General features: G+C 45.0%; 1 protein-coding gene across 2 annotated transcripts in view; it reads left to right on the top strand.

Annotated features, from left to right (window-relative positions):
- nlgn2a (neuroligin 2a) overlaps positions 1–26,675 on the top strand; it is a 356,614-nt gene that overhangs the window by 314,222 nt on the left and 15,717 nt on the right. For both annotated transcript variants that reach the window (XM_015946254.3, XM_015946252.3), the window contains one exon: positions 24,948–25,133. In XM_015946254.3, the coding sequence (XP_015801740.1) occupies positions 24,948–25,133 (186 nt within the window). The remainder of the gene's footprint in view (positions 1–24,947; positions 25,134–26,675) is intronic.

Below are 26,675 nucleotides of genomic sequence, written 5' to 3'. Positions count from 1 at the left end.
TCCAATCCAGGACCATTGATTCAGACTTGGAGGTTGCCATACCCGCTACACGTCTCTCAACCTAAGACTACTCTAGTTCCAGCATGAGCTCATGGCTTGATGAATCCAAATATTTCACATCATCTTGAAGACATCCTGCTCCCCTTTAATGCTGAGACATGCTGTGAGAATCAGAGACAACATCCAACCCTGGCAACCCGCAGAAGAAACCAGTCTGAGTTATTACCTGTGATCTCAGATCATTGCAGAATGTTTCCATTCACTGTGGGTAAACAGACAGAATAAAAGCATTATTCAAACCTCACAAACAGCAAAGGGTGTCCCTATCTGGAATTATTGCCCCAACATGTCAAATTTCTCCTGTAATTCTTTGGGTTGTTGAAATGAAGCGATAAAATGCATCATCATCATTATCAGAGCATCCATTCAGTGCCTTCTGATCTAATAACAGATAAACCAAATCAGGTCCATTACAGGAGGGGAAAAGCAAATCAAACCAATTACAGCCGATAGCAGCTCTCATCCTCTCTTCTGTGTTAAGTTGCTCGCACTTAGTCACCTCCTCTGTCATGCCGGCAGTAAACAGCAGCCTCAGAAGAGGGAGTGCTGTGTTTGTCCTGGTTGGATGCTCTGCTAACAGAGAACCGTGTGTTCCCGGTAGCACTTTTAAACAGCTGCCATTCAAATCCCTCACTTCTGGAATGGATGACAAGAGAAAGGCAGGCAGGAGGAGGGTAGGACATTAAAGTCCTCCTGCTTTTGTTAGCTTACCTCGTAACAACCTGCGATTTTCGCCTCACCGCACGGTTCCTCCCACCACTTACACCCAGCCACCGTCCTGATTGCAATTCCCTGCGCACCTGTGTTACTCCACTCCGCCCCTTAACTGGCCTACCTGTCTCGCTCATCTCCCTCAGTCTCCTGCGAGCAGCAGCGTGTTGTGAAGGAGCTGGAAAGCAAAGAAAGATTGTTTAAATTTTCTTACCAAGCGCCGAGGTTGTTAATCCCTCTACGCCGGTGCAGACTGTAAATAAAGGAAGGAAACAAGTTAACTTTCGCCGACGCCGTCGCCAAGACGCCTTATCTGATCAATCCGACAACAGATGTAAGTGCACGGCGATCTCTGTTGGAAAAGAAAACAAAACACACCTTCCCTTACCTGAATTTCTTTCAAAGGAAGAACGTACCTTCTCTGGACCTCCAGCTGAGTCACGTGAGTCTAAACCCACGAAGACTTGTATATCAAATATAAGAGAAAATCAAATAATAAAAGGGGGAAACTGTTTTCTTTAGTAAAAACGTACACTCCTCATTGGGTTCCTTAAAGTCACCCCGCCGACGTATTTTTTGTTATACGCCTGTATACCACGCCTGACCTCAGGAGGAAGAATAAATGGACTTCCTGAACTTTTGATTTGTTGTTGTTTTCTTTGCTAAATCAGGGTGTTTTTCTTAGTTTGTATAAGGGTATGTATCTGGTAATATATGTCCTTGTGTGGCGGGGTTTCCTTTAATTATTAAAACATCCTATAAGTCAGAAGGGAGACCTGACTGGCATCCCTGGTGTTCCATTGTCATCGAACCAGTTAGTGCACAGCTACAGTTCTGCACCTGTGTGAATGATGGGAGACACAAAGTGAGCGTCGGTGGGTCATTCATTCACAGCGCTAGAAGTGTCCGCGCTGGCCGCTCTGTTAGGCAAGCCGCGCCGCCGCTGCTTATTAATCACGCCGGCGGACCATCAGAGGTGGCGCTGCCTTTCTCCCTGCCAAGCACAGAGCTGGCCTCTCTCTGATAACTCTGAAAACGCTCTACCCGTCACCATGAGGCAGCCAAATTAGGAGCAACTCCGTCTAAGATAAGTCTAATAGGCTCGTGCTGTGGGAAGGTGATAGACGGCGTCTCTCCAGGAAGACGGATGGGTTCTGGTTGGAGTTTTGTGGTTGAGGTTACGAGGAAGAACGCAAAAGGAAATGGTTTATGTGTAGTCTTTACTCTGTCTGTGTCTGGACCTAGATTTGACCCGACCCGGGTGAAACCAGCGTCCTCGCTCTAAGAAAACATCTGAAGTGGACGGTTCCTCTGCCAGCAGAAGGGATTATGATTATTTACAATCTTCATCCGTCTGCTGGTGGAGGAAAAAAGCAGTGTCACTGCCAATCCTAGCTGGCACGACTTTCTGCAGACACACACACACACAGAGAATTGATCAGCCAAACTGTGACTTTGTCAGGGTGAGAAGATTTAATCCTTTGCTCTGTGCTGATGTGTAAATAACTGTCAAACCCCCAAGAGCAACAGAGGAATCTGGAAGAGGCTTCGTGTTGGTGATTTTAGTCTTTTAAAGTGGAACAAAAATACTTCATGACTTTCCTCTCTGGGTTTGTTTAATGGAGACTCACAAAAATTCTGGTTAGATGAACAAAAACCAAAGCAGAGATCAGGCAGAGCCCCCATCAGCGTTGTGATGTTCATTTAGAAAAAGATTTAGTTCTGGTTCTTAAAAAAATATATATATATATATATATATATATATATATATATATATATATATATATATATACATATATATACATATATATACATATATATACATATATATACATATATATACATATACATATGTGTGTGTGTATTTTTTGTTTGTTTGTTTTTAATGAAATTTCTCACATTTATTCTTGAAGCTTTTGTTTTCAGTTAATATCCAACTTCAAAATGATGTTCAGGGAAAACGAGCAGATGTTTTACCATCAGCAGGGCCATTTATTACATTTCTGTCAGACGGTATTGTGGGATCAAGTCTTTCTCACCCTTTCATAGATACTTATGTCGAAATATAACAGTTTAACTGTTAAAAATGATGCTAAAAACATAAAACGTAGCTTTGGAAAAATGCCTAAAGGAGCTTTAATTAGGTTTGCGTAAAGTTGTAAATCCATGCAAACCACCCGTCAAAAATCTTGTTAACATTTTGGATCCTAAATCTATGAATGGACATAGTAAACTGGTAATTAGTCTATGTTCCAATAGTGCAAGAGGTAAAAATGATCAGGTTTAAATTTCAGTTCTGTATGAAGAAAACCTCAGGTGGTCACAGCTTCATTTTATCCACAAAAGATGTTAAGATTGGAAAGCTCTAGAATCAACAGCAATGACTTGCTAACTACAGAATAGAGAGTGAGACTTGAATAAATCAGTTTAAAAGACTTGAAGGTGGAAGCAACTAGGTTGCAGGTTCAAATCCCGGCTGTATCGTTCTCCCATGCATGAGTGGGTTTTCCCCTGGTACTCCGGTTCCCTTCCACAAACCACTAACATGCATTTTACATAAGGCTGCAGCTGGGATTTGAACCTGCAGCCCTCTATCTGTGTAGCAACACTGCACCTAGAAAAAAACAGTCTCACTTTAACAACTAAACGAAAAGATTTAAGCCTTTAAGTTTTGGTGCAACGCTCCAAACCTGAATCTAGAACCTGAGAATCCAGAGAGAACCTCAGGTTCTACGGAACTGGGGCCTCATTTATCAAGCTTGCTTACACACAGAACGGGGTCGGAAAACTGCGTAAGCAACTTTCCACGCAAACTTTGGGATTTATGAAAGAAAACGTAGCGGAAAAATTTATGCAACTTTAAGTTGACTAAGGACCTGGCTTACGCACATTTTGGACATGGAGAGCACCTGCAGTGAGAAGGACACAATTATGAAATCCTGCAGCATTATCACTTGTACCGCTTCATACACACACAGAACAAGACCCCCCACATGCGCACACACACACACTCACACACGCGCGCACACACACACACACAGCCTGTAGCGCAGATTACAGAAGGCAGAATATCAGCAGGGGGACAGATTGAGACAGAATGTCATGCGTCTGTGACAGTGTGTGTGTCCTGTCACTGTGATCCGATTGATCATGCGCCCTGGCTACTTGGACAAGGGAGATTCCCATTTGGGTGACTGGTTAGCACGTCTGACTTTCACCTGGGAGTCAGGGGATCGAATCCTGATTGGACCATTTTATTTATTTCCACCACAGATCTCTCTGAAGAATTCACAACATTGACGGCTTCAGCAACGCTGTACCACTCCGTGGATTTTCTCTTATTTGTTTTTCAAAAGTACTTCCTTTCATTTCTCCACCTCACCCACAGGTACCTCAATTTCTGCTTCTGTGAAATTGCACTGCCTTGATCTACGGTCGCCATCGTCATTGGTGGAGCGCTGCAACAGCCGGCTTATGTATGTGCATGAGGTCCACAAGGCACTTTGCATTGACTATTTATGGCAGTAAGTGGGCGTGGTGAGGGCGGGATGTGACTGAAAAGCAGCTGAGAAACTTTCTCGTTAGTCTCTGATTTATGAAGCGGAGATTGCGTGCAGCTGTGCGTACTCCATGTTTGATAGATCACAAACCTACTTGGCGTAGGTACATTATTTTTTGCTGAGCTTAAGTACGGTTTTAGTAAGGATTCTACACAATGTTTGGTAAATGAGACCCCTGAGCAGGCTGTGCATGGGTCTGACCCTAGATCACAGGGCCATGTGACTCTTCTAAGAACAACTTTTCACAAACTGAGTGGAGGACGGCTGAGTCTGCCAGCAGCCTTCGTGCATCATGAGCAACCGGCCCTTATGTGAAAGTTAGTGGCCTTTACGAGCTCATTCTGCCTTTAGGACTTCACTCTCAGTGTTTTTCATGTTTTTCGGGGAAATACTTTCACGTGTTCAGATAACTTTTTCCTCAGAGTCTTTTAAACTTTCTGTACCTGGCCTTTGTGTCACATTTGACCGACATGTTCACCCTGTAGAGGCGTTCCAGTGAATTATTTTTATTCTAGCTCTGTTTATATTGATTTGATTTCACCAAAACAAAAATATCTTCCTGCTCATTTATTGATTTAAAATGTTAAAGTTTAAAAACCTTGCTAAATGATCCAACTCCTTAGCTTTGTTTCAAACGCATCATTAAAAACAGAAGTGTAATGATGGCTCAGGTGTTTACTGTGACTCCACACATTGAAAACATTCCCTATTACATGAAGTTGTGGTTAGCAGCCTGACAAAATGTTTACATGCAAATATTTTAAATATTGTTTTAAATAAAAATGTTTTAAATAACACATCTTGCTAAATAGTCAAATTCATACATTAATAATTAGACAGAAAACCAGATGTGACTAATTTATATTTGCGCTTTGGGCTCTATTGGTCCCTTATGGAGAAATCACCTCATAAATGACATGCCCACACTTTATTGGGTATATTTCTGTAACCTTAAGGTCTATTTGAACATTTTTGGTCTCATTTTAAAGGGAACTCTTGTGGGATTCTCTAGGATGTGTAGCATGTGTCACTGATGAAGTGTAAATGGACATGGAACATTTTAAAAAGCAGATTTTTTTTCTGTGTCGCCTGCAAGATTTTGATTTTAAGATGAAAACCTCTTTGGAAAAAGGCAGCAGAAGCTTAAAACCTCGGGCATTCACAGTCCTATGTCGCTGTACAATGTTTGAGTTTGATAAAGGGAGGAACACTTCAGGTGAGGTCTGAAATGGCACAGTTTGGCACACTCTGTGCCATTTGTCTTTCCCTTTGTATATTTTTAATTGCTATGAGACAAAATTGATTCTAAACAATCAACTGCAACAGTTTTTTTTATCATTTTTGGGGGGGAAATCCCGAAACCTGGAGCTATTCCAGAAGCTTCATGTTCGAGTTGCCTTGTTCGAGATGGACAGCGTCTCGCCTGGAAAACAGACGAGAGCAGACGGACGCAGCAGGGGGAGTGGCGAAAGCGTTTAGGTCGGATAGATTTCCCTACATGTAGCTCGAGGGTGACGATGGATGAAGATATTGCATTAGCGTTCAAACTTGTTTAATTTTTATTATTTTAATTCTGGTGCCTGTTAGCAACTGAAAGACATCCTCACGTGCTTGTGGATATAATATATTGTAGACGTGCATATGAAGATGCGGCTTGTAAAGGTTAAGTAAAGGGTAGCAGCTGTAGAGTTTTAATAGGAAATGTGACAAAATAACTCAAATCACATTTCTCTTTTTCAATCAATCAAAATTTATTTATGAAGCGCTTGTCATGCAAATGCAGCTCAAAGCGCTTTACAATATTAAAAACAACCAGACAGCAGTCGGTTTCCCACCCCTCCCACACAGATTCACATAAGAGATCCCCTTTGTTTCTCCATCCTCCCACCCTCAATCCCGTCCCAAGCAGATGCAAACTCCCGCACGCACACACACACACACACACACACACACACACACACACACACACACACACGCACACACGTAATAGAGAAAGGATCCGCTGGCTGAGTGCAGATGTAGTAGATACAAAGAAGACGAAACCGCCATCAAAGGAGCCAACTGCACCGGGAGCACCAAGACTGGCAGCAACAGCCTTGGCAAGAGTAGACATGGGAGGCACCCCGGCCGCCACAACCCACCGCTGCCCCCGGGGCAGTCGGCCCCCACAGAGGAAACACTAGTTTACTAATGAGACTAAGATAACAGTTAAGAAACAAATTAAACATTAACAGTTGATAAATACAAATCTAAATAAACAGTGATAAAAGATGACCAAGTAGAAAACATTACATTAAATTTACAAAATATTGTATAACAAAGTATTAAGACTGGTTAAAACTAATAATTATTACAAGTTAATATATATATATATATATATATATATATAGAGAGAGAGAGAGAGAGAGAGAGAGAGAGAGAGAGAGAGAGAGAGAGAGAGAGAGAGAGAGAGAGGAAAATATGTGTTATATAATTAAAAAGAGTAAGTAGTAAAACACTGATAAAATATATATAAAAATGGTAAAAACAGGCTAAAATTGATCAAAATCACTTAAAAGCTATACTAAAAAGGTGAGTCTTGAGGCTGGCCTTAAAAACAAGAACGCTCTCTACGGCCCTGAGGTCCTCTGGCAGACTGTTCCAGAGGCGAGGGCCATAAAACTGGAAGGATGCCTCGCCTTGGGAGTGTGTTCTGACTTTTGGAATGATGAGGAGATGGCTGCCAGAGGAGCGCAGGGACCGCGAAGGCTCGCGTTATGAAGCAGTTCTGAGAGATAAGAATGCCCAAGACCATTAAGACATTTAAAAACCATTAAAAGAACCTTAAAATCAGTCCTGAAACGTACAGGAAGCCAATGCAGCTTGTTTAAGAGTGGTGTAATGTGGTGGTGAGTGGTGTAACTTTATGGCCTATATAGTTGTCATCATCAACGTTACATGATTTACAGAATACATGTGACCAACTAACATTTTGCGTTCTATCACTGGATGTTTTGCTCAAAATGTGAACCAGTCAGATCTTAGATCATGTGACAGCCAGGTGTTTCCCGTCATGCCCTAGGTTTTACAGCCAGTGGAGAGCAACTGCAGCGCCTTGCTCCAAAATCTGCGGCCGCCTTGATCTCACGAGGTTATCGTTGCCTACGTAGGCATGACGTCAGAGCAAGTCAGTGTCAAGTGGAACACAAATCTAACCGGCATGCACTGCTCGCTGATCACCGGTGATCTAATCTGCGCAGAGATGGCTCATCTCGAACACGACCGTAGCTTTCTATAGCCATGACTGATTGGTCAAATTGGATGATTGACACCTTTTGTTGATTGTTAGGGTCAACAGAATGAAGCTTGACAGTACTGTCAACCAATGAGGTTTGTCAAAACAGAAACCTACACAAACAAGGAAACATGTTGTTGTGTTTTGTCACTTTTTTACCAGAATGTCTGTTTCAGGCCTGTTTTTGACAACTCCGGTAGCGCTGCAGGGGGGAGAAAATTCTGGGAGTTCTAGTGTTAAAAGCATTACCATAAAAGAATGTTTGAATTTCTTAAAATGAAAAAAAAAGAGAATTTTGTGGTCCACAAGGGCTTTCAGTTTGATGATTTTGGTCCTTGTGTAAGGTTTGGACCCCCGTGATATACAGTGGAGCCTCTTCAGGCCCTTCCACGTCTGCACACAGTGATGGTGTTTATGGAATAAATAATTAAAACCAAACAGGTCAAATGAATATCTGAACATTAGACAACAGAAGCAGACACCTGGAAAAAAGCGATCTCAAGTGAATTTCCATGTTTTAACGGTGTCTCGTGTAACTTCTCACTGATGACTGGAGCCATTAATTAGGTGTGACCATAACAAGTTCTCTCAGCACGTTTGCTTCCCAAATCTTTAAAACCCAATTTTATTAGAAGCTTAATGCTTTAATGCAAAAGTTAATTTAATGCCGTTTGTACCAAAAGCAGCCATGATTAATGAGACCATTTATCCTCTCAGACGGGTCTTTGGTCCAGACTTCAGAGACGGAGACAGATGGGTCCTGAGATGAAGGAAGAGCAGAGAAGATGTTCCTGTCTGTGATCAGAGACGATGTCACCAGTATGAGGATGGTCTCTGACCCACAAACGCTGCAGGTGTTATTAATACATGAGCTTTACAAGACCCTCAGAAACAAACGCATCAGAGACCAGAGAGGACGGTGGAGAGGTTTTGGCAACAGATCCACGTCAGGAGATTTGTGACAGCTGATTGCTGTTCTCTGCTTCTAAGCTTTCCTGCTGGATTCACTCAGTTTGGGTTTGTCTTGTTTTATCCGAAGGCCAGTATACGTCAGCTGAGTTGTTCACATACGGACCAGAAAGATCTTTTTTTTTTTTAGCTTTTATACCTTTTTATTCACACATCTCCATAATGTTTCAATTTCTAGTGATCTTCAGTGATGTGGGAATCTCACGTACTGGGTTGACGGGCCATCTGAAAGCTAAAACAGCATGAATGGAGTTATGTCGTTGTGAATAAGTAAAGTGCAACTCGTGTGATGGTAATTGAGAGCTGAGTCGGTGTAATTCCAGTTCTGTCATGTAAACGGCCGCCACATGCTTCATTATCCCTGAGACGGGTCTTATACCAGCGCTGACTTTAACTGATGGCTGCACAGAGTCTGTTTCATCCCATCTGAATCCTCCACCAACTCCACACATGCAGCTGATAAATCAGCAGCTGCTGCGTGATGCAGAACCTCCTTTACAGACAGACGAGGCTCGTGAGCGGACCATACAGCATGACGGGCGCGGCCCTCCTCTTCCTCAGAGTGGTTTAATTCAGGGAACATGTTCTGAGATCAATGAGCATTACAACGGGGCACAAATCACGGCGCTGACAAACGCCCTCGTCTGGATTTGCAGCATTTTTTCTGCTTGTGTTCTGGTGTGAAGGAGGAAAGCAGCACCTCTGACAGCAGCCTGCAGCACATTTATATGTTTTCTTTCCATTGCATTCAGGAATAATAGAAGCTGCAGAGCCTTTTGACTTATACTTTATAACCGCTGCTGATGTATCTGCCAGCGTGACGGAAACCCTGGTGTTTGCAGCCAGACGGAGCTACCAGCCGCTCGTTTCCTCTAGTGCTCTCACACAGACTGGATGAAGTATTTCTGCTGTGTATTATGTATTTTTACATGCATATTTCTACCCTGATACATTTGCTGTGTTTGACAGCTACTCTGGTTATTTAGGCGTTTAATTTCCTCTTGTCAAACATTACTGTTTTTTATGAGACCCAATAGTGGTGACATGTACTTCTGCCAGTAACAGCTGTAATAAAACAACACATGGCAATAAAGAAGTAGTTTAAATGTTTATAAAGAAGTTTTTATCAAAAACAAACTTCTGCTGGACAATAGTCGCCCTCCTGTGGCTGGTTGTAAAATTACACTAGATGCCTTCATAAAAAGTATCGTGATTCTTTTCTGTTTGTGTTTTATATAGTGAAAAAGTTTTAACTTCGGCTCCAAACATTTTACAATATGTAGATTTTTGGCTTATAGTAAATAAAACATACAGCAACAGTAAAAATGCTAACACGGCTAAACTTCTCTTCCATTTCTTCTTGGATCTTTTGAAGCTTCGTCTGTTGGACATCTATTGCCCCCTTGTGGAATTGTAGTAACACTGCAACAGCGATCCAAAAAATTAACTTTTAAAATGGTTGATTAATCTGGTGGAAGAAAAAAAAACTCATTCAAAGCACAAGCTAATAGTTTGTTCAATTTAAAGTAGAAAAGAAAAGCTGACAAACATTAGGGACTTTACAAACACACATTAACACTAAAACAGTATTTTTTCACGTCAAACTCAATATTCAGCTTTTAATGTTGAATGAATTATTTTTTATGCAAAATCCAATACAGAAGGCAACCAAACATGAAAATAGCGCCTATTTCTTTCATTTACAACTGATGAAAAACAAACGAATTTCTTGCCTCACAAGCTCCATCAGTCAATAAAGTGTCAGAGAAAAATAAAGAGATTTATCATCTGTGCATATTTTAAATGCATTTCACTTTTTTATCCATTCATAATGCAAGTAAAAAAATCACTTGTAATAAATCCTTATTTTCTGTATTTGCATGATTATTCCTACATAGAAAGACCCACACCATTCATGAATTAAAAATCAACAAGACCTTTACAGTGGAACCACCAAGGACTTGATTTACTTTCTGTGTCATATATGTTTATTTCTTTTTGGTCAGCTTTCATGCTGTTGTAAAGAGCTGTATATTTTTATATAATAAAAAAAGTTGAGTTATTTTTGTGATGTAAAAGTCTAACCACAGGCTCTAGATAAAGGAGGGTTGTCAGTTTCCATCTACTTAAAGCCATAATTTTCTTTTTACAGATGCTGCAATGACAGCGTTTTTTAAATGTCACCTGTCACCTTTTAGTTTTGGCCCATTCATTCACATGGAGTAGGCAGAGCTTACAGCTCGCACTGGAACCAGCCACTAGGGGGTGTTTTAGTTCCACTAGGGGGTGTTTTAGTTTATTTTCTCAAATAGATGAAGTTTTAAATATGTTTTTTTCTTCGTCTTCGTCTTCGTCTTCCTCCGCTTATCCGGGTCCGGGTCGCGGGGGCAGCATCCCAATTAGGGAGCTCCAGGCCGTCCTCTCCCCGGCCTTGTCCACCAGCTCCTCCGGCAGGACCCCAAGGCGTTCCCGGACCAGATTGGAGATGTAACCTCTCCAACGTGTCCTGGGTCGACCCGGGGGCCTTCTGCCGGCAGGACATGCCCGAAACACCTCCCCGGGGAGGCGTCCAGGAGGCATCCTGACCAGATGCCCAAACCACCTCAACTGGCTCCTTTCGATCCGGAGGAGCAGCGGTTCTACTCCGAGTCCCTCCCGAATGTCCGAGCTCCTCACCCTATCTCTAAGGCTGAGCCCAGCCACCCTACGGAGGAAACTCATTTCGGCCGCTTGTATCCGCGATCTCGTTCTTTCGGTCATTACCCAAAGCTCATGACCATAGGTGAGGATTGGGACATAGATCGACCGGTAAATCGAGAGCCTGGCTTTCTGGCTCAGCTCCCTCTTCCCCACGACAGATCGGCTCAGCGTTCGCATCACTGCAGACGCCGAACCAATCCGCCTGTCGATCTCCCGATCCCTCCTACCCTCACTCGTGAACAAGACCCCGAGATACTTAAACTTCTCCACTTGAGATAGGACCTCTCCCCCGACCCGGAGGTGGCAAGCCACCCTTTTCCGGTCGAGAACCATGGTCTCAGATTTGGAGGTGCTGATCCTCATCCCAGCCGCTTCACATTCGGCCGCGAACCTACCCAGCAAGAGCTGAAGGTCAGAGCTGGATGAAGCTAGGAGGACCACATCATCCACAAAAAGCAGAGACGAGATTCTCCTGCCACCAAACTCGACACACTCCACACCACGGCTGCGTCTAGAAATTCTGTCCATAAAGGTGATGAACAGAACCGGTGACAAAGGGCAGCCCTGGCGGAGTCCAACCCTCACTGGGAACAGGTCCGACTTACTACCGGCTATGCGGACCAAACTCACGCTCCTCTGGTAAAGGGACTGAATGGCCCTTAACAGAAAGCCACCCACCCCATACTCCTGGAGCGTCCCCCACAGGGTGCCCCTGGGGACACGGTCATAAGCCTTCTCCAAATCCACAAAGCACATGTGGATTGGTTGGGCAAACTCCCATGCCCCCTCCATCACCCTTGCAAGGGTATAGAGCTGGTCCACAGTTCCACGGCCAGGACGAAAACCACATTGCTCCTCCTCTATCTGAGATTCAACTATCGATCGGACCCTCCTCTCCAGTACCTTGGCGTAGACCTTTCCAGGGAGGCTGAGGAGTGTGATCCCCCTATAGTTGCAACACACCCTCAGGTCACCCTTCTTAAAGATGGGGACCACCACCCCGGTCTGCCACTCCCTAGGAACTGCCCCCGATGACCACGCAATGTTGTAGAGACATGTCAACCATGACAGCCCTACAACATCCATAGCCTTGAGATACCCAGGACGAACCTCATCCGCCCCCGGGGCTCCGCCGCTGTGTAGTTGTTTGACTACCTCAGCAACTTCTGCCCCCGAGATCGGACAGTCCATCCCCAGGCCTCCCAGCTCTGGTTCCTCCTCGGAATGCGAATTGGTGGGATTGAGGAGCTCCTCAAAGTATTCCTTCCACCGTCCGACTATAGCCTCAGTTGACGTCAGCAGCTCCCCATCCCCACTGTAAACAGTGTGAGCGAGTTGCTGCCTTCCTCTCCTGAGGCGCCGGACAGTTTGCCAGAACCTCTTTGGAGCCGATCGATAGTCTTTCTCCATGGCCTCACCAAACTCCTCCCACGCCCGAGATTTTGCCTCGGCAACTGCCACTGCTGCACCCCGCTTGGCTATCCGGTACCTGTCTGCTGCCTCTGGAGACCCACAGACCAGCCACGCCCTGTAGGCCTCCTTCTTCAGCCTGACGGCTCCCCGAACCTCTGGTGTCCACCAGCGGGTACGGGGGTTGCCACCACGACTGGCACCGGCCACCTTACGACCACAGCTAGCAACAGCCGCCTCGACAATCGCAGAGTGGAACAAGGCCCACTCAGACTCAATGTCCCCCACTGCTCTCGGGACGTGGTCAAAGCTCTGCCGGAGGTGGGAGTTGAAGACCGTCTTGACAGGTTCTTCTGCCAGGCGTTCCCAGCAGACCCTCACTATGCGTTTGGGTCTGCCAGGTCTACGCGGCATGTTCCCTTGCCATCTGATCCAACTCACCACCAGGTGGTGATCAGTTGACAGCTCCGCCCCTCTCTTCACTCTGGTGTCCAAAACATACGGCCGCAGGTCAGATGATACGACTACAAAATCTATCATCGACCTGTGACCTAGGCTGCCCTGGTACCAAGTGTACCGGTGGGCATCCTTATGTTCGAACATGGTGTTCGTTATGGCCAAACTGCGGCTTGCACAGAAGTCCAATAACAAAACACCGCTCGAGTTCAGATTAGGTGGGCCGTTCCTCCCAATCACACCCCTCCAGGTCAAGCTGTCATTGCCCACGTGAGCATTGAAGTCCCCCAGCAGGACAATGGAGTCCCCTGATGGAGCACTATCTAGCACTCGTCCCAGGGACTCCAAAAAGGGTGGGTACTCTGAACTGATATTTGGCCCATAAGCACAAACAACAGTCAGGACCCGTTCCCCGACCCGAATGCGCAAGGAAGCTACCCTCTTGTCCCCCGGGGTAAACCCCAACACACAGGCAGAGAGTCTCGGGGCTAACAAAAAGCCAACCCCAGCCCTCCGCCTCTCACCCGGAGCAACTCCAGCAAAGTAGAGTGTCCAACCCCTCTCCAGGTCTCGGGTTCCAGAGCCAATGCAATGTGTCGAGGTGAGTCCGACTATATCTAGCCGGTACCGCTCAACCTCTGCCACAAGCTCCGGCTCCTTCCCCGCCAGCGAGGTGACGTTCCATGTCCCAAAAACTAGTTTTCTTGTCCGGGGATTGGACCGCCAAGGCTCCCGCCTTGGTCTGCCACCCGATTCGCATTGCACCGGACCCTTCATGTTCCTCCTGCGGGTGGTGGGTCCACAGTTGGACGAGCCCATGTATCCGGTTCGGGCTGGGCCCGGCCGGGCCCCATGGGCGAAAGCCCGGCCACCAGGCGCTCGCTCACGGGCCCCAACCCCAGGCCTGGCTCCAGGGTGGGACCCCGGTAACCCTCCGGGCCGGGTACTCCGACTCTTCGTTTTAACCGCCATGAAAGATCCTTCGAACCGTTCTTTGTCTCACCCTTCACCTAAGACCAATTTGTCATGGGAGACCCTACCAGGGGCACTAAGTGCCCCAGACAACATAGCTCCTAGGATCATTAGGGCACTCAAACTCCTCCACCACGATAAGGTGACGGTTCAAGGAGGAGTGACGGTTCAAGGAGGAAGGTTTTTTTTCTTTCAGTTTAATTTTATAATTGCATGAATATTAAGAACGGGATTCACTTTTGGAGCACATCTGTGTTTGTTTATCAGGAAACCAAAACACACTCATTCTGGCAATGACCCAGTTTTACACAACAATATGTACCTAAATGGTTTACCCATCTCAGGTGTGCTTTTGTCTCACACACACACACACACACACACACACACACACACACACACACACACACACACACACACACACACACAGGCTGATGTCAGACACGGCTTTAAAGTGAAGAGTCCTTATCTGACTAGAACCTTCTGGTCCTGACGGCGTTGGACCGAACCGCTGCTATCTCCATCAGGGGGAGCTGCTTTTATCAGATCATTTGCATATTTCAATTACACCTCCATGGATGTGGAGAACATCAGTCACCTCCATGTTGCTTCACATGTGAGTGACAGCATTACTATGAGTGTGTCTGTGTTTTCAGTCATGCAGCAGCAGAGATCACTGATCTGACAGTCCCTAAGCAAAGCTGGCTTTAACAGAGGTTAGCAGCTGGATGATGATTTCAAATGTGTTCAGAAGGAGCAGAAGAGCAGCGCTTTGGAAAATGTTTAAATATCTCTGAAAAGACCAGAAGATTTATTTACTCTGACAGCAAGTTAGCTGGTGATCATAAATAGTTTCTGTCCAGATGCTTTTGTAAGGCTGAATCAGAGAAAATGCAAACTTCCTATCTATAAGAAATTAAACACATAACTATTATATGCAGATTTATTAATAGACATTTAAAAATGTTGAAGTTATAAACAGCAAACTAATAGTTCAGCAAAATAAAGATAAACTTTCTGCAGCCAACACAGGTATATGCTTTATTATTTCACTTCTTTTTTGGCCTGAAACATTTCAGCGTAGGTGTTGGTTGTTTACATGAAGGCTCCATGAGGAGGGGAGTTAAGCAGCACAGAGCCTTAATCATAGCTTACATGGTTGTAAAATGAAAACAGTTTGGAAGCGTTTGTTATGAAAAGTAACAAACGGTCCAATAAAGTGATGCCAGAACCAGAGTCCCCATGGAGCCAGCTGAAATAAAAGCTAACGGAGCTGGTTTCTACTGTAGTCGTCCAAAGGCAGCGCTGCACGTGACGGAGCTGCTGAATCTAGGCCATCCCAGCGTGGGCTCTGTGTGAAGGGGAAGAGCTGCCAGCTCCTAGTGGAGCAAGCCGGAGGTTCTGTCAGCTCCAGAGACTCACACCGCCACAAATGTTCAAACACCACCACGTGAGACGATAACGATCACATACGATCACCTCATAAAAATAAACATGGTGTTTATGGTAATAAAGTTTTCATATGCAAACAAGTACAATAAGGCGCTCAAAGACACTTTTACACACCCCTACAGACTCACTAGGAGTGTTTACTCGTTTATTTTATCTGCTTGTTTTGTTTTAAACCCCAGCAGCTACAGCTGCTGGCAGAGACTGAGTGCAGTTTGGGGATTCATTAGTTCGTGTTTACCCATCATGCATGTCATTGTTTTTCCTGGTTGGGAACACTGGTACGTCCTTTTTTCTTTTTGTTGGCTCGATTTTTAGGATTTGGACAGCTCCGTGTTTTAGTGTAGAAAATGGGTCTTTGGGTCTATTCATTGGTTCCGATTGTGTTTCCTTACAACCATTTAGAGTTTTCTGAAGGTGATGCTTTTATTCTTACACCGTTGTCTTTTTTTTGAAAATAAACTTTCACCCAGGTGTGTCACATGTTACTGTGTTCTTTTTGCAGATGTGGATAAAATTGTTGGAACCATTTGGTGAATGAAAGAAAAACCCACAATGGTCACAGCAATAATTTGAATCTCACAGTAATAAATATAAATTCTATGAAATTTGATCAATAAAAGTCAAGCATTGGTTTTCAACCATGTTTCAACAGAATTATTTAAAAAATAAACTCATGGAACAGGCCTGGACTAAAATGGTGGTACCCCTAGAAAAGACTGAGGCCCTGTCCACACGTAGCCGGGGATCTGCCAAAACGTAGATAGTTTTCTACGTTTTGGCCTGTCATCCACACGAAAACGGAGTTTTTTCACACGAAAACGGATCTTTTTAAAAACTCCGGCCAAAGTGAAGATCTGCGTTTTCTCCGTTTTGGCTGTCTGCGTGTGGACAGACAAAACCGGAGTTTTAAGGTCCGCAACGTCACTTTCCGCGACAAAAAATGCTGACATCACGTGTGCGACCTGTGTTTACACTAGCCGACAGCATGGATGCCCTCAGAGCTGCGCTCGCTTTATCAATTGTCCAAGCGCTTTTTGCTTGTTTGTTTTTGCAAGCGGAATTACTGCTCCTTGCGGAAGACCACAGATGAAGGACGAGGTTAAGAACGGGGGAAGTACTGCCGCCTACAGGTCTGGCATGTCCTTAACAACGTATTTATCCGGGGTACGTGTGGACAGAGTTTTTTTTTAACGAGGTGGTGTGGATGCAAGTTTTTGGAGGGGCGGATATTCGTTTTTAAAAAAACCGGCTACGTGTGGACTAGGCCTGAAATTAATGTGACCAACGGGACATGTTAGTTCAAGATGAGTCCACTAATGACCACAGGTGTCTACAATCTTGTAATCAGTCAGTGGGCCTACATGTAGGGCTCCGGGTAGCCACTGTGTTTGGTGACATCGTGTGTAACACACTCAACATGAACCAGAGGAAGTGAAAGAAAGAGTCGTCTCAGGATATTTGGAAAGAAAGTTATAGACATTTAAAGGTAAAGGCTATAAGACCATCTCAAAGCAGCCAGATGTTCCTGTGACTACAGTTGCACATTTTATTCAGAGATTTTAGATTCATGAGAATGTAGCCTACCTCCCTGGATGTGACCACAGGAGGAAAATTGATGACAAACAAAAGAGACGAATAATCAGAATGAGAACAAAAGAGTCCAGAAGAACTTCTAGAGATCCAAGGTGAACTTAAAGCTCAAACAACCTCAGTGTCGGATCTCGCCATTCGATGTTTGAGCCAGAGAGGACTACATGGGAGACGACCAAGGAGGACACCATTGTTCAAAGCAAATCATAAAAATCCAGGCTGAAATATGCCAAACTTCATGTTGACAAGTCATAGAGCTTCTTGTGGCGACGGTGGCACAGGAGTTAAGTGCTCACCCCGTAATCGGAAGGTTGCAGGTTCGAGCCCAGCTCAGTCTGTCGCTGTCGTTGTGTTCTTGGGCAAGACACTTAACCCACATTGCCTGCTGGTGGTGGTCGGAGGGACCGGTGGCGCCAGTACTTGGCAGCCTTGTCTCTGTCAGTGTGTCCCAGGGCAGCTGTGGCTACATCGTAGCTCATCCCCACCAGGGTGTGAATGTGTGTGTGAATGGGTGAATGACTGATTGTGTTGTAAAGCGCCTTGGGGGGTTCCAGGACTCTAGAAGGTACTATATCAAATACAGGCCATTTACCATTTCTAGGAGGATGTCCTATAGACAGATGAGACAAAAATGGAACTTTTTGCCAAGGCACACCAGCTCTGTTCACATCAAGAAAAGAACACTGTCACAAGTTTGAAACATGGAGGAGGCTCTGTTATGCTCTGGGCTGCGTAGCTGCATCTGGCACATGGGGGTCTTGAATCTGTGTCTTGATTCTAAAGAGAAATGTGCTGGCCAGTGTCAGAAATCTTGGTCTCAGTCACAGGTCATGGGTGTTGCAAATGGCAAAGAGGAAAACCCTGGACTATTCTAACGTTGCCTTCTATGAGCCCAGACCTCAGTCCTTGAACATCATTGGAAGGAGCCATCTTAAACATGCTGTCTGGAAAAAGTGTCCTTCAAACCTGAGACAAATGGAGCAGGTTGCTCATGAGGAGTGGGCCAAAATACCTGCTGAGAGGTGCAGAAATATCATCAGCGGTTACAGGAATTGTTTGATTGCCTCAAAAGGTTGTCCAACAAAATATGAAGTTAGGGGCACCTTCAATTTTGCCCAGGCCTGTTCCATGACTTTTTTTTTTAATAATTCCATTGAACCATGTTTAAAAAGCAATGTCTGACTTTCATTGGTTAAATTTCATACAAATTTTATTTATTATTGCTTTCGTTAGATTCACGTAATTTCTGTGACCATTGTGGGTTTTTGTTTCATTGACCGAAGAGTACCAAAAATCCTGTCCACGTCTGTACATCCATGTTTCTTTCATCTCAACCAGCCCCCCCATCCCAGGTTTCAGAAAACCCTTAGAAACTGGAATCAAACAGAGCTGGACTTCTTTTTTTTTTTCCTCTTTGGAGACATTTTGCTTCTAATCCAAGGAGCTTTTTCAGGTCCCATTTGAAAGTGAGATGAGACTTGAAACGTCTTCCTGAATTAAACAGTAAGTCCAGTTTTCTTTGATTCCACCTGGTGGGATCACAATGTCCTGGATGACTGAGTACAGCTGCTTGTCACAGAAAAACATGTCCTCACAGTAGGTGGAGTCTCAGCCTAACGCTCCAATAATTAAACATCAACACCACTAGTTAGTTGTTGGTGATTTCCAGTAGTCATAACAGTATTTTAATCCTCCAGGCATGGAGTTGAGGTGTCCAACTCTAAGTGAGCTGTCCTGCTCTGAGATGACTTCTGTCTGATCACTGTGACACATAATATTGATTGATGGAGCTCCGTCCGTCCCCAAGGTCCTTTATTTGTGATTACACAGTTTTGTTGGACAGGCCGATAAAGAACAACCTTTGGGGATTCCAAACTTCCAGGACTTAATCCAGAAGGAGGACATGTGTCTCTTTGAGTACATTATTGATTTTACATAGAACAAAATGTTACTTTTAAGAGTTTTTCACACAGATGTGTGTACAGTTATCAAAGTATCAGGAGGTGGTTGAGTTAAACATGGTGCTCCGTAGAAACGGCCATGACACCACCCTCATACATCATGTCCGACGTGGCCCGTGGCGCCCCCATTTCACCCATCATTACCTTCTGAGTCCCAGAAGCCTCCGGGGCCAGCGGTACCCAAAGGAGCCAAATGACAGATAAACAAGAGATGATGGAAGGAGGAGGAAATGTTGGACTTCAAATAAAGAAGACTTTAAGGTGAAGGCTTTTCAATTCCAAACACACACTCACACATAAAAAGGATGGTGATTGAAGTGTGTGATGGTGATGCTGAACTATTCTCCCTTTGGGGTGAGAATGTTCACAGGGCAACAAAACCTGATCGATTGGCACTCACCGCCACTTTGTAACGAGTCCAGTTAAAGAAGAGGAGTGAAACAGATAGTGATCCTTCTTCTCCGTCTCCGAGGAAACACAAAAACATACACCTCACGATCTATAATCTCACTTCCTCTCTCTGTGTTGGTCCCTTTGTGACTCGTTCTGTCTCCGTCTGATCTCATCCCTCTTGTTCGCTGTCTCACACACACATACACAAGACCATGTGTGGGTGAGTGTGTTTTACTCTGCGTCCTCCTGACACACTTGGACCCAGCCGTGGAAAAAGGAGCAATCACGCCTCCTAATGCTGGATGCACAGAGGCATTCACGGGCAGATTGAGGGATACTGCATGTGCATATGGTGTCACTCTGCTGGGAGCTGACCCGCTTTCTCTTTCACCAGCGTCAGGACTTCAGAGGCCAGCAGCTCTAGGATGAGCTCGCCAATGGGGAGGCTAAATCACAGGACAGAGAGCAAAATGCATGAATCATAAGAGAGTGAATCAATGAGTGTGCGTAAAAAGAAACTATTACAGTGAAATCCAACGACTGACTATCTAGAGTTTAGATTTAACTAAATTAAAGTATTGCCTTTGTCTTGCTGAAAGATCCAGCCCCGGTGCAGCTTCAGCGTTGTCACTGATTCCTGGACATTGGTCTCCAGAATCTGCTGATATTGAGTGGAATCCATGCGTCCCTCAACTTCAACAACCTCCATGCATAACGTCGCTTGTTACGCCCAAATAACTCAGTTTTAGTTTCTTCAGTCCACAGCACCTTATTCTAGAATGAAGCTGGCTGGTCCATAGCATACCTAAAGCAGCTCTGGTTGTGCTGTAGGTGGAGAAAAGGCTTCCTATAAATCACTCTCATATGCAGCATCTCCTTGTGTAAAGTGCACCCAATAGTTGAATGATGCAGAGTGACTCCATCTGCTGCAAGCTGATGTTGTAGGTCTTTGTGCTGGTCTGCGGGCTGACTCTGACTGTTCTCATCATTCTACTCTTCTTTTTTATCTTAGGTTTTTTTTTTTGTTCTTTCACTTGGAGCCTTAGCTAGAACTGTTCCTGTGGTCTCCCATTTCCTAAAAATGTCCCTAACTGTGGAAGCAGACAGCTGAAATCTCTGAGACAGCTTTCTGGATTCTTCCCCTAAACCATGATGGTGAACAATATTTGTTTTGAGGTCATGTGATAGTCGTTGTGAGACCCCCATGATGCTGCTCTTCAGAGAATGTTCATAGGGGAGGGTAACTTGGATTCACCTGCTAATGCAGGAGATAGGCGTATGAGACTTTTTTTATGTTCTGCCTACATGAAAAACTGAGTGATTAATTCCATCCATCCATCCATTTTCATCCGCTTATCCGGAGTCGGGTCGCGGGGACAGTAGCCTAAGGCAAGAGGCCCAGACTTCCCTCTCCCCAGCCACTTGGGCTAGCTCCTCCGGGGGAATCCCAAGGCGTTCCCTGACCAGGTGAGAGACATAGCCCCTCCAACTTGTCCTGGGTCTCCCTTTAGGCCTCCACCCGATTGGACATACCTGTAACTGGCTCCTCTCGACGTGGAGGAGCAGCGGGTCTACTCCGAGCCCCTCCCAAATGACCAAGCTTCTCACCCTATCTCTACGGGGGAGCCCAGACACTCTTCAGAGAATACTCATCTCCCCCCCCCCTCCCCCCCCCCCTCCCCCCCCCCCGAGGGACGTGGTCAATTGCTTTCTCCAAATCCACGAAACACATGTAGACTGTTTGGGCAAATTCCCACACACCCTCCAGGATCCCCCTAAGGGTATAGAGCTGGTCCTGTGTTCAACGGCCAGGATGAAAACCACACTGCTCCTCCTGAATCTGAGGTTCAACAATCCGATGGACCCTCCTCTCCAGAACCTCTGAATAGACCTCACCAGGAAGGCTCAGGAGTGTCATCCCCCTGTAGTTGGAACACACCCTGTGGTCCCCCTTTTTAAATAAGGGGACCACCACCCCGGTCTGCCAGTCCAGTGGGATTGTCCCCGATGTCCATGCGATATTGCAGAGCCGCGTCAGCCAACACAGCCCCACAACATCCAAAGCCTTAAGGAACTCCGGGCAGATCTCATCTACCCCCGGAGCCTTGCCACAGTGGAGCTTTTTAACCACCTCAGTGACCTCAGTACCAGAGATTTGAGAGCCCAACTCAAAGTCCCCAGACTCTGCTTCCTCGCTGGAAGATGTGTCGGTGGGATTGAGGAGGTCTTCGAAGTATTCTGCCCACCGATCCACAACATCCTGAGTGGAGGTCAGCAACACACCGTCCCCGCTATAGATAGTGTTGGTAGCGCACTGCTTAAATCCTAAACTGGAGTAAATAATCATTTCAGCACAAAGGAACCATGGATAGTGGGATTGGGCTGCTCCCTCCCCAAAGCAACAATAAAACCTTCCTGACATCTACCAAATGCACAAACCCAAACAGGAGCTGAATTTGTTGAGATAAGCAAATAAAGCTGAAAGTTCAGGTGACTCTTCTAATTGGATTTGAATCCTAAAGTGAGTGAAGTTCTGTGGACTAACAAACCACCTATGTTCATGTTTATGTATTTAGCAGATGCTTTTGTCCAAAGCGACTTACAAGGAACCACCTGTATCTGGGACATTTGGGATCAATAACAGCAGCAGGTCTCTATATCCAAAGATCGCTGAATGAGAGGCGGAGTGCACCCGGGACACATCTTTTAGACTTCATCCAAGGACTTAGCATCAAACGCACACACACCCCCACACACTCTGATGAGTCCTTCCCAGTGCACAGGCAGAGAATTTGAATAATTTCACAGATAATTTGGTCCTCACAGCCAGGCAAAAGTAATAACAACTTTACAGAGAGAAAGAGAGCAAGGACTGAACCGAATCACCCACGGCCTGCTGCTACGGTTAAGCCAAAGTAGTTTTTCTAAAGGAAAATGAAGTTCGTCTTTAAGCTTGATGAAGAAAAGTGAAACATTGTCTCCAATCCTCCTCCTCCTCCTTCCTTGCATCATTCAGCTTGACCTTCTGTGAAAACCGTGATGTATCTCCAGGTCTCCTGCCGTAAAAATGTGTGTATTATTTTCAGACGTGCTGAGCCGACACACATCTGTTCATTTCCAGACTCCTTTGATAGACAGCAATTGTGATGCTGCCAAGATTCCACACACTCACCTGGAGACATCTGGCGCCCATTTCCACCTCCAACAAAGCATCCACATAGGATGAAGCACACTGGGAATGCCGCTCATCACTCAGCAGCCTCCAGTCTTTTGTCCCGTCCTCTGAAAACCTCAGAGTTGTACATCTTTGCATAAACGCACAAACCTGTGTGAGCATATGGGGTTTTAAAGCTCCAACTTTACAGGAACATAAACATCGCTGCTGCTTTATTGTGACTGGATTATAGATGCACAAAGTAGCTACGTGTCTGATGACAGGAACAGGATCTCTTTTGTCACTTTAGAGTGAATAACCTGGGCTCTAGGCAAGATGTTGATGTTTGCTCACATGTTTGAGAAGAGGAGGCAGTTTTTTCATGTCTTTGATCAGTGTGTGTGTGTGTGTGTGTGTGTGTGTGTGTGTGTGTGTGTGTGTGTGTGTGTGTGTGTGTGTGTGTGTGTGTGTGTGTGTGTGTGTGTGTGTGTGTGTGTGTGTGTGTGTGTGTGTGTGTGTGTGTGTGTGTGTGTGTGTGTGTGTGTGTGTGTGTGTGTGTGTGTGTGTGTGTGTGTGTGTGTGTGTGTGTGTCAGATGGACGCAGCGTGAAGGTGCAGCAGAGACAACAGCTTTGGCTGTGACTGCATCACACCAGTGTTTTGGCTGTCAGATGCTGCTCCATTAGCGCGCCACACATTTGAATAAAGCTATTAATAAACCCAGCAGCATCAGGTGCATCGTTAAGCTTTATAATAACACCAGAAATGGATTTTTGTGTTGACCACCGTCTGATACGTGGACTGTTATAGTAGCGCTGAAGCCGTAGTCTGTTCTGACACAGAAGGATCACCATGTTTTAGATGAATTAGCCTAATTAATGACCTAATTAGCATAACTGTTATGTTTAATTTATCATGGTGATTACAGTGGGGCATTAGGCAGCTTTATTCACCTCTTGTTTGTGCTTGGCTTAATGAATTTACCCAAACATGGACCTCATATCCGTGTGTTTGTGGGATTTAGAGAGAGGCTCTAAAGTCAGAGCAGGGAGGAGCTCTTTGTGTTTTTCTGCTTTGGTTCTTTTATCTGGAACAACTAATATCCTCTCACTAAATACATCCCATAGTTTATTCGACCTGCAGCAGGATTAGTACTTTCCTTTAAATGTTATTGAATTTTAAACCAATTTATTAAAATCTCTATGTGTCTGCTGCCCTCTGGTGGAAAAACTAAGTACTGCACGTTACAAGTGCAGAACTATAAATAATAAGAAACTATGTAAAGTTAACACATCATACATAATATATGGTTGTAAATTAAACAGTTTATTATTGTCATTAGGTCTTTGATAAACTGTCAGATTTAATATTTACCAAATATTTTAATGTTCAGGTTTAAATGGGGACGTTCTTTTAAAAATGTAATAGATAAACAAGAAATATGGTTGTTATAGTAACATCTGTCCCTGATCATTATCGGAAAATAATGGAAAATGTAATTCCTCTCTTTGCCACGAGATGGCATCATTCCCATCTGAGTGTCTGCCTGAAGCCTTGGTAGTGACTTGGCGACAGTAGTCTTTTATAGACAATGTGAGAGCTCCCAATGAGATTTTCACATAGTTGATCTGATATTTTTATTTCTGAGCCAAATTTCCAGCCTTTTTTAAAATATTTTTAATGTGTTTTATCTTTCCAGCTCATGCTCCCTACGTCTGCCATAGAGCCTGTGCTTATTGTATTCCGTGATGATTCCTGATCCAGGTTTACAGTGTACCCACTAAGAAGAACACAATACTCTTTAGCTCTGAGGACACTCATCTCTAATGAAGGACCCACTCTGTGTAACTCTGAACCTCACACTGTCACTTCACAAGTGTTCACCACCCACTGCATGAGCCTATATGAACATGGCATCTCTCTAATAAAGGTCTAATTAGATGTCCCATTCACTGCGTCAGTTAGCTGCAGAACAGATTTATGTCTTTGGAGGAATAATCGGAGGCCCTTGATAGCATTCATGAGAGGTAAATGTCAGCTGGCAGCAGAACGGTTGAGCTGCTGTTAAAGTCAGCTGGTCTGAAGGACTGGTGATAGTAGACATGACTCGGAAAACGTGAATGATTTCTAAATATTTGACAAATTCCATGAAGCACAGAGTCTGTGTTCTCCTCACCTGCCTGTGGCGTTCAACTGCAGCTTCTTTTTTCAGTTTAAATAATTAAAATACAAAATTCTAAGTTCAAACTTAAATGTCCTCATCTAGTCTCTCCTGTGTTCAACATGCAGGTTTCCTCAGCACTGGAGACCAGTCTGCTAAAGGGAACTACGGCCTGCTGGACCAGATCCAGGCTCTACGTTGGCTCAATGAGAACATCGGTCACTTTGGTGGAGACCCAGAGAGGATCACCATCTTTGGTTCTGGAGCAGGAGCCTCCTGTGTGAACCTCCTTATCCTGTCACACCACTCAGAAGGTCATTAACATGTCCTGTTCTCCTGTTGTGTCTGACCTGTTTACTGGTGCAGGGACTGGTTTAATCTACATGCTGTTTGGTTACTGGATTTCTCTAAATGGAAGAATGCAGTAGAGATTAAGGTCCAAAGAGAGTCCAATAGAACTCTTCCAAGAACCTTCTCATACCCTCGGATATGTCTCCTCTATCCTCAAAGGGAAACCCTGAAGCTCAGAGCTGTGGACTGCAAACCAGGGGTGGTGGACCCTGATCCTCAAGGATCGCTGTCCTGTATGTTTTAGTTGTTTTCTTGCTCCAACACTCCTGATTAAGTGGTTGAATCACCTGTTCAGCAGCTCCCGAAGCTCTGCTGAAGCCTGTTAATCACCTGCTGATTAGAATCAGGTGTGTTGAAGCAGGGAAACAACAAAAACAATTAGATCCTGGAGGAACCAGGATCCCCAACTCCAAGCAATCGTGTCTAATCAGCTGTTCAGGTTTGATCCCATCTCTGTTGCTCTGTGGAGAGCACGTTCACACACTACCTGCTACAGTCGGCGTTGTGTTAACACCTCATTGCTCTAAACCGAGAAGCTCCGCCCTTTTCAGGTCCTTACAGGTGGACAACCTGACTGTCTCCATTACCATGCACCCTGACGGCTAAGAGCTAATGTGGTCCCACCAAAGGCCAGAGGCCCACAAGTCAATCTACTTTGATCTTAACTCAGATCATTGTGGACAAATGGTCACGCACTCACTGCCTTTCATCATGGTGTTCTTGAACGTGTCCTCCTCTGATCGTAACGTCTCTGTTCTCGACTCGAGGACTCGCCTTCCGTGTCTCTCCTCTCTCCCTGTTTCCTGTTTCCTGTCTCACACACAAACTGCAACAGACAGAAGAAAGAGAGATCAGAGAGTGTGCTCATGCAACCATACATCTGTTCCAATTACTGCTGTCTCGCTGTGTGTGTGTGTGTATGTGTGTGTGTGCGTGCGTGCGTGCGTGCATCCTGTGTGGTTGCCACTAGTGTGTGTTATACCTTCATATCAACACACATCCTGTCTTGTTAGCAGGAGAAACCATCTGCTTTTATTCTTATTATTGGGGCAGCTGTAGCTCAGGAAGTAGATTGGGTTGTCCAGTAATCGAAAGGTTGCAGGTTCAATCCCGGCTCACGGCAGAGATTGCTGCCGTTGTGTCCTTGGGCAAGACACTCAGCACACCTTGCCTGCTGGTGGTGGTCAGATGGACCGGTGGTGCCTGCGTCCAGAAGCCTCGCCTCTGTCAGTGCGCCCCAGGGCAGCTGTGGTTACGTTGTAGCTCGTCACCATCAGTGTGTGAATGTGTGTGAATGGATGAATGATACACTGTGGTGTAAAGCGCTTTGGAGTCCTCTGACTCTGAAAGGCATTATTTAAGTGTAGGTCATTTGTCGTTTATTATTTAATTATATTGTACATAAGAACCTTTAATACAATGTTGCAGTAACTCAAAACCAAAAAGTATGGATTCATTAGGTGCCATAGCTGTTGAAGCAGATCCATGTGACTGAACCAACCGGA

This window comes from Nothobranchius furzeri, chromosome 2 (genome assembly GCF_043380555.1).
Source record: "Nothobranchius furzeri strain GRZ-AD chromosome 2, NfurGRZ-RIMD1, whole genome shotgun sequence".
Lineage (NCBI taxonomy): Eukaryota > Metazoa > Chordata > Actinopteri > Cyprinodontiformes > Nothobranchiidae > Nothobranchius > Nothobranchius furzeri.
Note: the sequence above shows the minus strand (reverse complement) of the source record. Positions and strands in the feature narration are given on the sequence as shown.